Here is a 13,733-nt window from a genome sequence, read left to right as displayed (position 1 = left end):
GGCCGCAATGTTCAAAAGGGGTCATCGTCAGTGATTTCCAAGGCCCCTGAGGATCACATGCCAAGATGGGGTGGGGGCATTCTTACCTTGTCCTCTGCTTTCAGGCAGCCCTGAGTTATGGCTTTGTGTCCCATGCGAAAACCAGATCTGGAATGGCTGACTTGGGAAAACCAACCAAAACAATTGTTTATCCTGTGCACCACCTGGGCAAACGTAGAACCGAAAGCCAGTAACAATGCCAGCTGTGTTTTCCGGGCGCTTCCCACACGCCCAGCTGTACTCGAAATCCTGTGCGTGCAGATCTGCTTTAATCCCAAGTCATGAGCCATGACAAAGCTAGCAGGAAGGCGTGATGAGACGGCCAGTCTAAAGCAAATCACAGGGGAGGAGGGCAGGCACTGGAAACTTCAGCCCAGGACACTCAACTGAAAAGCATTTCCCACATACCTCCCTCCACTGGGGCAAGTCGTGAAAAGGGCACAGACACGACGATGGAGAGGTAAGCTCTTCTCAGCCTCTCCTTGTTCTGGGTCACAGGCTCTGGCCGAGTGTGGTCAGAGGTATCCTTATCATTGCCTGACAGGGACAGACCATTGAGAGACACTTTTCAGTGTTAGTATCCTGCCTTTTCAGGGAGGAGCAGCTTGCCTACCGATAAGGGGCAGAAGGGGCAAAAGAGCCCAAGGCGATTCCAGCGTGGAAGCCGCTCCGTGGCCACCCACCACCTCCACCACAGGTGACCCTTGCTCCATCTGGAACCATCCTGTCCCACTCTGCTTGGCTGATCTAGCCATAGCATACTCAACCTTTAACTGTCCTTTGGGGCCATGACGGCCTGCACTCACCACTTGCCCCTCAGCTCCCCCTTGGAACATTCATCATGCTTCTCCACAGCGTGAAGCTGATGGGTTCTGGTGGGTACCGGATTTCAAATGGACTGAGTTTTTAGGTCCTTCGCAGGAGCCTTCTGGGGCCCAATACCTTCCATCCCCACCCAGCAGACTTAGGTGGTCATATCCTCACTGACTTAATGATTATCTAGGAATGCCTAGACAAGCTGTGAGAACATCCTCCAACAGGAGATGCAGCAGGTACTGGGAAGACAACAAATTCAAAATAAGCATAAAGTGTTACAAAAACGTAAGCTCATAACGTTAAGATGGTCTTTTTCTCCGCAGCAGAAAAACAATTTTCTCTCCCCATCCCCTAACAACTCAAAAAATTTTTAAAATTCTTACGATTCAATTCACAACATAATTCTCCATTGATTACCTCAAAAAAGGAGGAAAAAATCGGTAACTCCGGTTCCATTTAAGATGCATGTTTTTATTGAAGTTAAAAAAAAAATTTGTAACCAGACAAAGAGTAAAGTAGACAAGAATGTTATAATCTGACTATATAATATCTTCTCATTCTTGGTGGATCACTAAAATATAACAGGATTGTTCTCTATGCTAATTATAAGGTTGTCCAGTTAAACCATTATTTGGTATCTTCAACAGGTTAACCTCTTAACTATTTTAGAGTTTCTTCTCAGAAACATTCATATATTATACAGGAAACATTCATAGTTTATTTGGGAAACATTCATATTTTATACAGGATGTACAAATTTAAGACGAGACAATTAAAAAAAACAAAAACCACACAATTGTAGCCGCAACACTATCCTAGCTGCATTGTGGGGATTATGTTCAGTCTGCTGTCCACTATATACAACTGGATTTAATAGTGTTATTTACAGAGGGGCCAAAAGCACTCATCTAGGGTAAAGGCGCTCGGGTTTAATGTGCACTTTCATAGCCCATGAAAACACAACCATTATATACACTGTAAACACCACAGGGCATGAAATCCATCTCCAACCACAAACTTCAATCTCACAGATCAAGCATACAAGGGCTAAGGTAAGGTGCCTGACTTTTCCTTTGTAAGCACACTTTTCATCCAAGAGTGCTGCTCTTCTTTCCAGAGGACGCTATTTGCTTATTTCAAATATGGTGCCAGTGCTTAAAACATTTCTGGAACCCCTTTCGGGGGACTGCCTGCATAGTCTGCAATGAACTCTTCTGAACGTCCTTGATGGTGGCGAGTCTTCGTCCTTTGGGGGTGGATTTGATTTGGGAGAACAGGCATATTCACAGGCAGGTGAATCAAACTGTGAGATACCATCCTGGACCAATGGGAGGCGCCACTCTAAAACAATGAGACCAGTTTCCTTATAGAGCTCATAAAGCAAGAGTTTAAAAAAATGCCTGAGCAATCAATGGCCGTCCTGCTGGAGGAAGTACAGATTCTCCTGGAGTGAGGGCTTTGAGAGGCAACATTCACTTGAATGGTAGATCTAGGTGGTGTTTCGCCATTTTAAAAATCAGTCCTTTTGTCACCTCTCCAGACTTCAGTACTCCTCTTCAGCTTCAGTCCCCTTTGCTTTCTTATGGATTGCCCGATTAAAGCTGTGGCAAGCAGGGACCCAGTGATTGTCGTGAAGCCCCAGCTTACAGCCGGGGAAGCCCTTCTGAGACCGGTGGCAGCACATCCAGTACCCTGGCCCGTAGGGCAATGCCTGGCAATAGGGCTTGGGATGCCACCGGCACAGGGACACATCCCCCTTCACGTATTTCTTCTTGCACTGCTTGCATGGGTCCTCTCTGTATCGAGGATCTCGCACCCAGCGGGAATCTGCCGGCCTGATGTTGTAGTATTCGATGATAAACTTGAAATAGCAGCAGGTACACTTGAGAGCCACTAAGCTCTTGGTGGGAAGTAACCTGAAGATTTTCACCATGAGGTGGTGGGGTAGAAATGCCATGTACTGCTGAGGCTCCAAAAGCTGCTGGATTTTAAACCTTGTCTCCAGAAAGTCATGAGACACTTGCTTCTTCCAACTGGACGTCTCAAGCACCGGTAACGTACTTTCCACAGGAGAGGCTGGCAGGTCAAACGCATCAGCGGAAACACTTTTGTCCTCGGAGGCGCTGTCGCCCTCCGCAGCATCTCGAAGCTGGCCCGCCTCAGGAGACTCCCTTGTGCCTTCACTCAACTGGGAGCAGTCTGACTGGTGCTGACCAGGTGGCAAAAAAAACAACATCCCTGGAAGTGGGTCTTCACAGGCCTTTAAACTAGAAGGCTGGCCCTGTTCTACCTGCGACACAGTGATACTAATGCACAAAGATTCCCTCCTTCTCTGCTCAGGATCCTGGCTCGGAAGCGGCACGAGCTCTCCGCTCGTACAATCAACAGCATCCGTGCGCGACTCCGTGGCCTGAGAGCAGGTGTGAGGAGGAAAAGGTGACCCGGCAAGTTCCTCTGTCATTTCCACATCATACCTACTGCCATTCTTCAGAGCACTGTGCTGATCTGGCTCAAACTTTGCACTGTCTGTGAGGAAATTCACACTTGCTGGCAACGGGGGACAGCCCCGGGGAGCACCGTCCCAGGCCTCATTCCCGTCAGGAGAACAACGGTCCGCTCGTGAGGGGCCACAGTCCACAGCTACAGACCCCACAGGATTCACCTGAGTGTCTGGTGCCTCCAAGGCGCCTTTGTTAGCTTTGCCTTCATCAGCCTGAGTGCCATTCGCCAGCAACACCCGGCCCACATTTCGACGGAAGCTGTTATTCCTCGAGAGGCTCCCAGGCTCACGCTGGCTCTGCTGCTTCAGGCACTCGGACTCCAGCCGGGCTACCATGTCAAGCACACGGACTGGCTCACTCTGCGGCTCACCGACCTCAGGACTTCCTCTTTCCGTGGATTCCTCACAAGCTCCTGGAGCAGAAAAGGGCTCGGAGGCTGGGAGCACGCCTCTGGGCTGCCCGGGAAGCCTCAGCACAGCAGGTGCGCTGGGGCAGTTTTTCGTACAAGTAGCTAGCAGGGCACTGGCTCTCTGCTCAAGGAAGGCGACCATCTGGATGACTGACAGAGGCCTCCCGGCATAGATGCCATCGCCACTGTCGCTCACATAATGCACAGAACAGTGCTCAATGCCACATGCAAAGGGCTCGGGCTGGTAGCACCTGCTGTTCACCTCCCTCATCCTTTCTAACTGTATTTTGGCTTTTTTAAGATCCCCTGATTTTTTCCTTCTTTTAGTAGCTCTCCCATCAATATCCCAAGAGCTTTTTATTTTCATAGATCCTATCCTATTGCTACACTGGTGGGCTGCAAAGAATGCAATTTTCTCCTTGGTGTTTCCCGGTTTCACAACAGCCCAGATATCGAGCGGCCCTTCCCCGTCTTCACCCTGGTGGATTGTTGCAGATGGTGCATTCTTTTTGGTTTTAATGTTCAAGCTGCTCTCTACAGGACTCTTCCCACTCATGCTGCACAGAACATTTGGAGAAAGAATCCCAAAAGGTTTTCGAGATGATGCTTTACCAAGAGAGGGTGAAGGCAAGACACTTGGTTTCATGTAGCTACCTTTGCATTTTTCATCATTTATAGCTTCTCGGTGGCTCATAGGAGTTCTCAGAGTTTCCTTGCTGATTTCCAGAGGTCGCACTTTCTTCTGGAGTTTCCAGTATGGCTTTAGGTGCATAACAGAGACTCTACAGGAAAGAAATACATATTTAATTAAAATAGTACCTTTGTTCTTAGAAAAGTTTTTTTTTAACATGAAATTTCGGAGCGTTGTAGCAAGTAATAGAAACATTTTGTCAGGCCATTAAATCTCTACCATACCAACTCTCATTTCAGCCAGTTTTTAATATACAGATCAAGAAGAACAAGAGCAAACCACTTTTTGTGGTGTACAGGCCAGAAAATAAATGGGTAAATTTGAGGCTGAACAGACAGTGAATTTCAGAAACTAACATTAGTTAACATTCTTACATAAAATTGGTCCTTTAAATGTTAAAAAAATAAATAACTTAGTGAAAGCTTCCAAATACAAGCTACAGTATAGAAGGAAAAGATTAAAAGAACTGGCCAGAATCCCTAGTGGACTGACACTATTTCTTTTTTTTTTTTTTTTTTAAAGATTTTATTTATTCATTTGACAGAGAGAGAGATGACAAGTAGGCAGGGAGGCAGGCAGAGAGAGAGGCAGAGAGAGAGGAGGAAGCAGGCTCCCTGCGGAGCAGAGAGCCCGATGTGGGGCTCGATCCCAGAACCCTGAGATCATGACCTGAGCCGAAGGCAGCGGCTTAATCCACTGAGCCACCCAGGCGCCCTGACACTTTTTTTTTGTTTTAAGATTTTATTTATTTATTTGACAGAGATCACAAGTAGGCAGAGAGGCAGGCAGAGAGAGAGGAAGGAAGCAGGCTCCCTGCTGAGCAGAGTGCCCAATGTGGGGCTCAATCCCAGGACCCTGGAATCATGACCTGAGCCGAAGGCAGAGGCTTTAACCCACTGAGCCACCCAGGCGCCCCCCTGACACTATTTCTAAGTCATCATAGCTAGCATTTTATTGGCTGCAGTCTGTCAAAATATTGTACTGCTTTCTAAGCTTTTCTCTTACTACTGAATATTTTAGATGTTTATAATTTTTCACCTGTTAATGTGCTTTGCCCATCTACCAGTCTTGATTTTTTTTTAAGATTTTATTTGAGAGAGCTAGAGAGCAAGAGAGTGCCTGCACATGAGTGAGCAGGGAGACGGGCAGAGGGAGGGGGGAGAGAGAATTTAAAGCCAACTCACACTGGGAGCCTGACACAAGATTTGATCTCACGACCCTAAGATCATGCCCTGAGCTGATATCCAGAGTTGGATACTTCAACAGCTGAGCCACGCAGGCCTCCCTGATTGCCTCTAGTCTTTATTTTCTAAATCATCTATTTATATAAGCTCTTAACTATCAAATTACCTCCAAATGCCTTAAATACAAAACCCATAATCCTGATTAAGTCTAAAAGCCATTTTGAACTAATTCAAATGCCATTTTATTCCTTGACCAAGGCTGGAAGAGATGGGAGCCATCTTATAAATTAGAAAGATGATTACATGTGATTACACACATTACATATGTGTTTTAGTCCTTGCTGTATCATTAATTAGCTAGACTTGGTGAGTGTACTTTGGATAAGTCACTTCCTCTCTGGGTCTGACTCAAAATGTATTTTAGTATTTAGTATTCTAACCCCTCAGAGGGGTTAGAATACTAAATTACCTAATGATCTCATCAATTTTTACAGTAAAATAGTCACTGTTACCAGAATTGAGAAAAAGTGTTTTGTAGGGATGCCTGGCCTCCTACAAAATAAACCTATAAAATAAACATCGACAATCAAAGGTTAGCGGCAAGAGCCCCCACAAGTCTAAGCATATAGAGTTTCCCTACTCTCACTTGTGGGGACACCAGTCTGGGACATACAAATTTGGCAACTTGGCATATTCTTCTATCATTCACCTTATAACATTTAGTGAGTGCCTAAACATATCAGTCTCTATGATAACTGCTTTCAGATATTAATTCTAGTTGTCAAGGATGAAAGTGATCATCCAGGACAAGTTTGTTCATCTTTCAACTCTTAATTTCTTAAGTCTGGGCTCAGCTAAAAGAAGAAACAGGAATCTGAATATCTTCTAGCTAAGTGAAGAAAAATCTTGCATTCAAGTCAAAGTATCTTTTCATAGATATCCCTGAAATAGACTAGACTGGTTTGTTGATGATTTTTCCCAATTTCTATCCTAAATCTCTGATGTACCCTCTTTTCCTGCAGTATAGCATTTTTAATAGTTTTCTATCATTTATATGTTTTTTACAAAAAGACCCACTGAGAATTTAAGAACAAGATGAATACATATTAAAAAAGCAGATAAATGAATAAAAAGAGACAACGAGTGCTAATTCTGTTAACAATTTTCTGGTTTTTCATATTCCCTTCAACTCTCCTCTAAGTGAAATGAAAGAAATGGAGGTTGCTGAAAAATCCAATAAATTCTCACAAAATGGTATCATTACAGAGTGTCTGTGAATAAATTTAAACTTCAGCAATGTGTGTGCCATTCTGCACTGCACAGTATGTTCTCTTCGCCTTCTTCCCCCACACATTATTTTAGGTGCTATTATTGATAGGGAGGGACATTAAGAAGAAACTAATGTAATTATGGAAGGCTTTTGTTTGAATTCATTAACCTGTGAAGTCAGCTCAACTGACACATTGCTAGCGGACAGGGTTTTAGCAGGATTAAAATAGGAGATGATCCCAAGGAACAGAAGTGAGAACTGGGAAGGAGAAAAGCCAGTGATATCCTGTTTGGATACAAACAGGGTGACTGCTGGGGGGGTGGGGGACGAGTCTGGAACCCCTGAAGGACGCACAACAATTAGGCATGGGCTCTTGTCCCCTACTTAAAGGCTGCACAGAATATCATCCTCCCTCCTTCTTTCGCTGGGCTTGAAGGTTCTGAAGCAGAAAACAGAAAAGTGTTGGCGAGACTTAGAGTGAAGCAAGAAACTGGAAACCTGAGTTTGGGTTGAAATCAGTGTAGACCAGGAGAGTCTGATGAAGGGCACCAGGGGCAATTGCCACAAAACCTGTAAGATAGCAGATTTCCATCTCTAACAGATTACACCAGATGGTGGCGCTGTGCCCGCCCCCACCTCATCCGCACAAACACAGACCAGCACTGTGGAAAGCTCCAGCCAGGTTTCCATGGTTGCCAATCTCTCCATCACAATTGTACTTTATGTTCACCATAATAAAGTCCTGTTCTCTTGTAATTAAACAAAATGAAGGGCTCTAGCACCTACCTACACATGAGTGTTCCTTAGACAATCAGAAATATCCTTGTAAAAAATTAAGATCCCTGGGCTCAATGATTCAGAACTTCTGGGACTGGATCCAGAATTCTTGTGATCTGTTTTTATTAGATTTAACTTGGAAAGGATTAAAGGTCATTGTTAGATCTGCTGTAAGACTGTCAGTGGGGTTCTGGATATGGGCTGAGGTAGAACTGTCCAAGCAGGTAACCTGTACGGAAGCATCTATTCTAACAGCTGGTTAAAGACAAACTATTTACGGGGCGCCTGGGTGGCTCAGTCATTAAGTGTCTGCCTTTGGCTCAGGTCATGATCCCAGGGTCCTGGGATAGAACCCCACATCCGGCTCCCTGCACTGTGGGAAGCCTGCTTCTCCCTCTCCCATTCCCCCTGCTTGTGTTCCCTCTCTTGCTGTGTGTCTGTCAAATAAATAAATAAAATCTTAAAAAAAAAAAAAAAAGACAAGCCCATTTTCTTGTTATTTTTTCCTTAAAACATACACACAAAAAAAAATCAATGGCCTTTTTATTGCCAAATTTCCTCTTTAACACCAAATCTTCAGTTTGACACTGCTTTTTCCCAGCTCTCTTCTCTTCTTCCCCAGCCTTAAACGTCCATGTTCCACAGAGTTCCTTCTTTTTTGAGACCATTATTACTCAGGCTACATATGTAAGTGCTGTCTTGTAGTTCTAACAACCACATACTGATGACTCGCCAGTGGTGTGCTATCCCAAACTTCATATCCTATTGCCTGCCTCACAGACATTGCTAGATGTCAGAAACAATCTCAAAAATCAACACAACTAGTTAATGAAAGCATCAAGTACCTTGAATCAAGCCAGAAAGTTGGGTTACTTAAAGATTCCTCCCCCCCCAACCATATCCAATCACTAAGTCACTAAAATGCTTCCCCTCCTTTCTCAAGAAACAAAAAAGTTCTTAAATATACAACCTAACCCTACACCTAAAGGAGCTGGAGAAAGAACAGCAAATAAAGCCTAAACCTAGCAGGAAAAGCGAAATAAGTATCAGAGCAGAAATCAATAAAACAGAAACCAAAAGAACGGTAGAATAGATCAATGAAACTAGGAGCTCGTTCTTTGAAAGAATTAATAAAACAGATAACTGCCTGGTCAGACTTATCAAAAAGAAAACAGACCAAAATTAATAAAATCATGAATGAAAGAGGAGCGATCACAACCAACACCAAAGAAATACAAACAATTACAAGAACATATATTATGAACAACTATATGCCAGCAAATTAGACAGTTTGGAAGAAATGGCTGCATTCCTAGAGATATATAAACTACCAAAACTGAACCAGGAAGAAATAGAAAGCCTGAAAAGACCCATAGCCAGTAAGGAAATCTCCCGACAAACAAGAGCCCAGGGCCAGATGGCTTCCCAGGGGAATTCTACCAAACATTTAAAGAAGAATACCTATTCTCCTGAAACTGTTCCAAGAAATAGAAATGGAAGGAAAACTTCCAAACTCATTTTATGAGGCCAGCATTACCTGGATCCCAAAAACAGAGACCTGATCAAAAAGGAGAATTACAGACCAATAACCCTGATGGACATGGATGCAAAAATTCTCACCAAAATATTAGCCAACAGGATCCAACAGTACATTTAAAGGATGATTCACCATGACCAAGTGGGATCTATTCCTGGGCTAAAAGGTTGGTTCAATATCTGCAAGTCAATCAATATGATACAATACATTAATAAAAGAAAGAACAAGAACCATACGATCCTTTCCACAGATGCAGAAAAAACATTTGACAGTATACAGCATCCTTTCTTGATCAAAACTCTGATTCAAAGAGAGGGAAAGATGGAACATACCTCAATATCATAAAAGTCATATGGGAAAAGCCTATAGCAAGTATCATTCTCAATGGGGAAAAATTGAGAGCTTTCCCCTAAAGTCAGGAACACGGCAGGGCTGTCCACTATGCCCGATGCTATTCAACAGAGTACTAGAAGTCCTAGCCTCAGCAATCAGACAACAAAAAGAAATAAAAGGCATCTGAATTGGCAAAGAAGTAAACTCTCACTCTTTGCAGATGATATTATACTTTATGTGAAAAACCCAAAAGGTTCCACTCCAAACTGCTAGAACTCATACAGGAATTCAGTAAAGTGTAAGGATATAAAATCAATGCACAGAAATCAGTTACATTTCTATATACACCAACAACAAGACAGAAGAAAAGAGAAATCAAGGGTCAATCCCATTTACAACTACACCCAAAACTGTAAGATACCTAGGAATAAATCTAACCAAAGAGGCAAAGAATCTGTACTCAGAACACTACAGAACACCCATGAAAGAAATTGAGGAAGACACAAAAATGGAAAAATGTTCCACAATAATGGATTGGAAGAACAAATACTATGAAAATCCCTATGCCACCTAGAGTGATCTACACATTTAATGCAATCTCTATCCAAATACCATCAGCTTTTTTCAAAGAAATGAAACAAATAATCCTATAATTTGTATGGAGCCAGAAAAGACCCCTAATAGCCAGAAGAATGTTGAAAAAGAAAACCAAATCTGGTGGAATCACAATTCCAGACTTCAAAGCTCTATTACAAAGCTGTCATCATCAAGACAGTATGGTACTGGCACAAAAACTGACACACAGATCAATGGAACAGAACAGAGAGCCCAGAAATGGACCCTCAACTCTATGATCAACTAATCTTGGCAAAGCAGGAAAGACTGTCCAATGGAAAAAAGAAAGTCTCTTCAACAAATGGTGTTGGGAAAATTGGGGACAGCCACATGCATTAGAATGAAACTGGACCACTTCCTTACACCACACACATAAAAAGACTCAAATGGATGAAAGACCTACATGTAAGACAGGAATCCATCAAAATCCTTGAGGAGAACAGAGGCAGCAAGCTCTTTGACCTCAGCCACAGTAACTTCTTCCTAGAAACATCACCAAAGCTAAGGGAAGCAAGGACAAAAATGAACTACTGGGACTTCATCAAGATAAAAAGCTTTTGCACGGCAAAGGAAAGTCAACAAAACCAAAAGACAACCAACAGAATGGGAGAAGATATTTGCAAATGACAAATAAGATAAAGAGCTCGTATCCAAAATCTATAAAGAACTTACACCCAAAGAACAAATAATATGATCAAGAAATAGGTAGAAGACATGAACAGACATTTCTGTAAAGAAGACATTCAAATGGCCAACGGACACATGAAAAAGTGTTCACTATCACTCAGCATCAGGGAAATACAAATCAAAACCTCAATGAGATACCACCTCATACCAGTTACAATAGCTAAAATTAACAAGTCAGGAAATGACAGATGATGGCAAGGATGCAAAGAAAGTGGAACCCTCCTACACTGGTGGGAATGCAAGCTGGTATAGCCAATCTGGAAAACAGTATGGCAGTACCTCAAAAAGTTGAGAATAGAGCAAACCTATGACTCAGCAATTATACTACTGGGTATTTATCCCAAAGATACAAAGGTAGTGATCCGAAGGGGAACCTGCACCCCAATGTTTATAGCAGCAATGTCCACAATAGCCAAACTATGGAAAGAGCCTAGATGTCCATCAACAGATGAATAAAGAAGATGTGGTACATATATACAGTGGAATATTATGCAGCCATCAAAAAATGAAATCCTGCCATTTCCAACGACATCAGTGGAACTAGAGGATATTATGCTAAGCAAAATAGGTCAACTGAAGAGAAGGAAATTATCATGTGATCTCACTGAAATGAAGAATTTGAGAAAACAAGACAGAGGATCATGGGGGAAGGGAGGGAAAAATGAAACAAGACGAAACCAGGGAGGGAGACAAACCATAAGAGACTCAATCTCAGGAAACAAACTGAGGGTTGCTGGAGTGAAGGGGGATAGGAACAATGGGTGGTTGGGTTATGGACACTGGGGAGGGTATGTGCTATGGTGAGTGCTGTGAATTGTGTAAGACTGATGAATCACAGACCTGTACCCCTGAAACAAATAATACATTATATGTTAATGTTTAAAAAGTTACAGTCTCCAAAAATAAATAGATAGATAAATAAATAAATAAATAAAATGCTACCTCTTCTTCATTTATAGCACAAGTGCCCTAGTTTAAGCAGCCATCTTATCTCTGCTACATGATCGCTACCTATAAGAAAGCCTAACCTCTTGGGGCATCTGGGTGGCTCAGTGCATTAAAGCCTCTGCCTTCGGCTCGGGTCGTGATCCCAGGGTTCTGGGATCGAGCCCCGCACTAGGCTCTCTGCTCAGGAGGGAGCCTGCTTCCTCATCTCTCTCTATCTCAGCCTGCCTCTCTGCCTACTTGTGATCTCTGTCAAAATAAATAAATCTTAAAAAAAAAGAAAGAAAGAAAGAAAGCCTAACCTCTTTACTGATGGAATGCAAAGTGGAACCTACCCAGCCCACCTATCAGCTTCACTCCCACTTTGCCCTACCATACTTCACACTTTGGGAGCTTATGCACAGAACCGCTACTATAGGACCCAGTAGTAAATGAAGGCCAACCATAGCACTTAAGATGCAAATTTTAAAGCAACCAGAACAATAACACTAACATAACAGTTTCAACATTGTTTTCATACTAACCACCACCCATTTCCTACTATCTGTTGATTATAAGGAATTTACTCAACACTCTGGGCTGGATATTACTTGTGCAATTTGTGAGTAAGACATAGTCGCTGCCCTTAAGAAGACAGAAAAGTCAATAGGCAATTACAGTAGAATGTGACGTGTGTTTATGAAGAGAGTCGGGTGCTGGGAGAGCCCATGCATGGGGGTGGGGAGGACAACACACAGATGGAAGGGGTGTAGGAAGGGATGAGATGGAACCGCCAATACCAAGCTTAGTCTTGAGGGTACAGAAATAAATAGGTCAGAGAATCCCTGATTTTCTAAGCTGAGCCCTAAAGGAGGATACATAAAGTCCTAAGAGGCTCAAAAGTAGATGAGGCTTTTAGGAAACAAGTTAAGTGAGAAACAGTCAGTCTAGCTAACGTGCTGTGAGCAGAGAGACAACAAGTAAATGGATTAATAAGCAACAACAGACAAGAACTTTAGCTGCTGGTTGTAAGTGGAGGTTGAGGGAGAGGTATCAAGGATGGGTCCTCAGCTTATGGTTTCAGCAACTGGATCAAGAGTATCAAGAGTGGCACCTTTTACTGAGATAGTGAAAAAGGTGCCTAAGCATTTTGGAGCAGGGGGAGAGAGGGAAGTTCGGTTGTTTTTGTTTTGGTTTGTTTAAAGATTTTATTAATTTATTTGACAAGCAGGCAGACAGGCAGGCAGAGAGAAAGAGGGGAAAGCAGGCTCCCTGCCGAGCAGGGAGCCCAACATGGGGCTCAATCCCAGGACCCTCAGATCATGACCTGAGCCAAAGGCAGAGGCTTAACCCACTGAGCCACCCAGGCACCCCAGGTAAGTTTGGCTTTAAAAAGTGTTGTCCGCAAGACAGATATCTAGTAGACAGACTGACATAGGTCTGGCCAAGAAAAACTGAAGATTTCTAGTGTTCCCCTGGAAGAACTACAGTGGGTGAGTAGGGCAGAGCCAGAAGTTCATGGTGAAGTTGTGACTCGAAGGTGATAAAGTGAACCTTAGCAACTCCTTCACAAAGGGTGGCTGTGAAGGAGAAAGTCTTTGTATGCACCTGTCATCTTAATCCTTTCCAGGAATAAGGTGAGATATAACAATGAATCAATTAAAACTTGAACAACTTTCCTCCACTGAAGGCCAAAATTGTTTTCAAATAATTCCAGTATTCCTTTTAGACTCTTAACTTCTTTTTTTTTTTTTTTTAAATAGATTGATTGATTTGACAGAAAGAGTGAGCACAAGTAGGCAGAGCAGCAGAGGGAGAGAGAGAAGCAGGTTCCCCACTGAGCAGGGAGCCCGATGTGGGGCTCAATCCCAGGACCCTGGGATCATCACCTGAGCCAAAGGCAGCCGCTTAACCGACTGAGCCACCCAGGCGCCCCCCCTTTTACTCTAA

At 43.2% G+C, this 13,733-nt stretch overlaps 1 protein-coding gene across 7 annotated transcripts in view; it reads right to left on the bottom strand.

Moving 5' to 3' along the window:
• Nucleotides 1–1,305: 1,305 nt before the first annotated feature.
• Nucleotides 1,306–13,733, bottom strand: part of FBXO34 (F-box protein 34) — an 84,554-nt gene continuing 72,126 nt past the window's right edge. For all 7 annotated transcript variants that reach the window (XM_046010080.1, XM_046010081.1, XM_046010086.1 and 4 more), the window contains one exon: nucleotides 1,306–4,547. In XM_046010080.1, coding sequence (XP_045866036.1) covers nucleotides 2,399–4,537 — 2,139 coding nt within the window. In that variant the 5' untranslated portion in view covers nucleotides 4,538–4,547 and the 3' untranslated portion in view covers nucleotides 1,306–2,398. The remainder of the gene's footprint in view (nucleotides 4,548–13,733) is intronic.

This window comes from Meles meles, chromosome 6, assembly GCF_922984935.1.
Source record: "Meles meles chromosome 6, mMelMel3.1 paternal haplotype, whole genome shotgun sequence".
Lineage (NCBI taxonomy): Eukaryota > Metazoa > Chordata > Mammalia > Carnivora > Mustelidae > Meles > Meles meles.
Note: the sequence above shows the minus strand (reverse complement) of the source record. Positions and strands in the feature narration are given on the sequence as shown.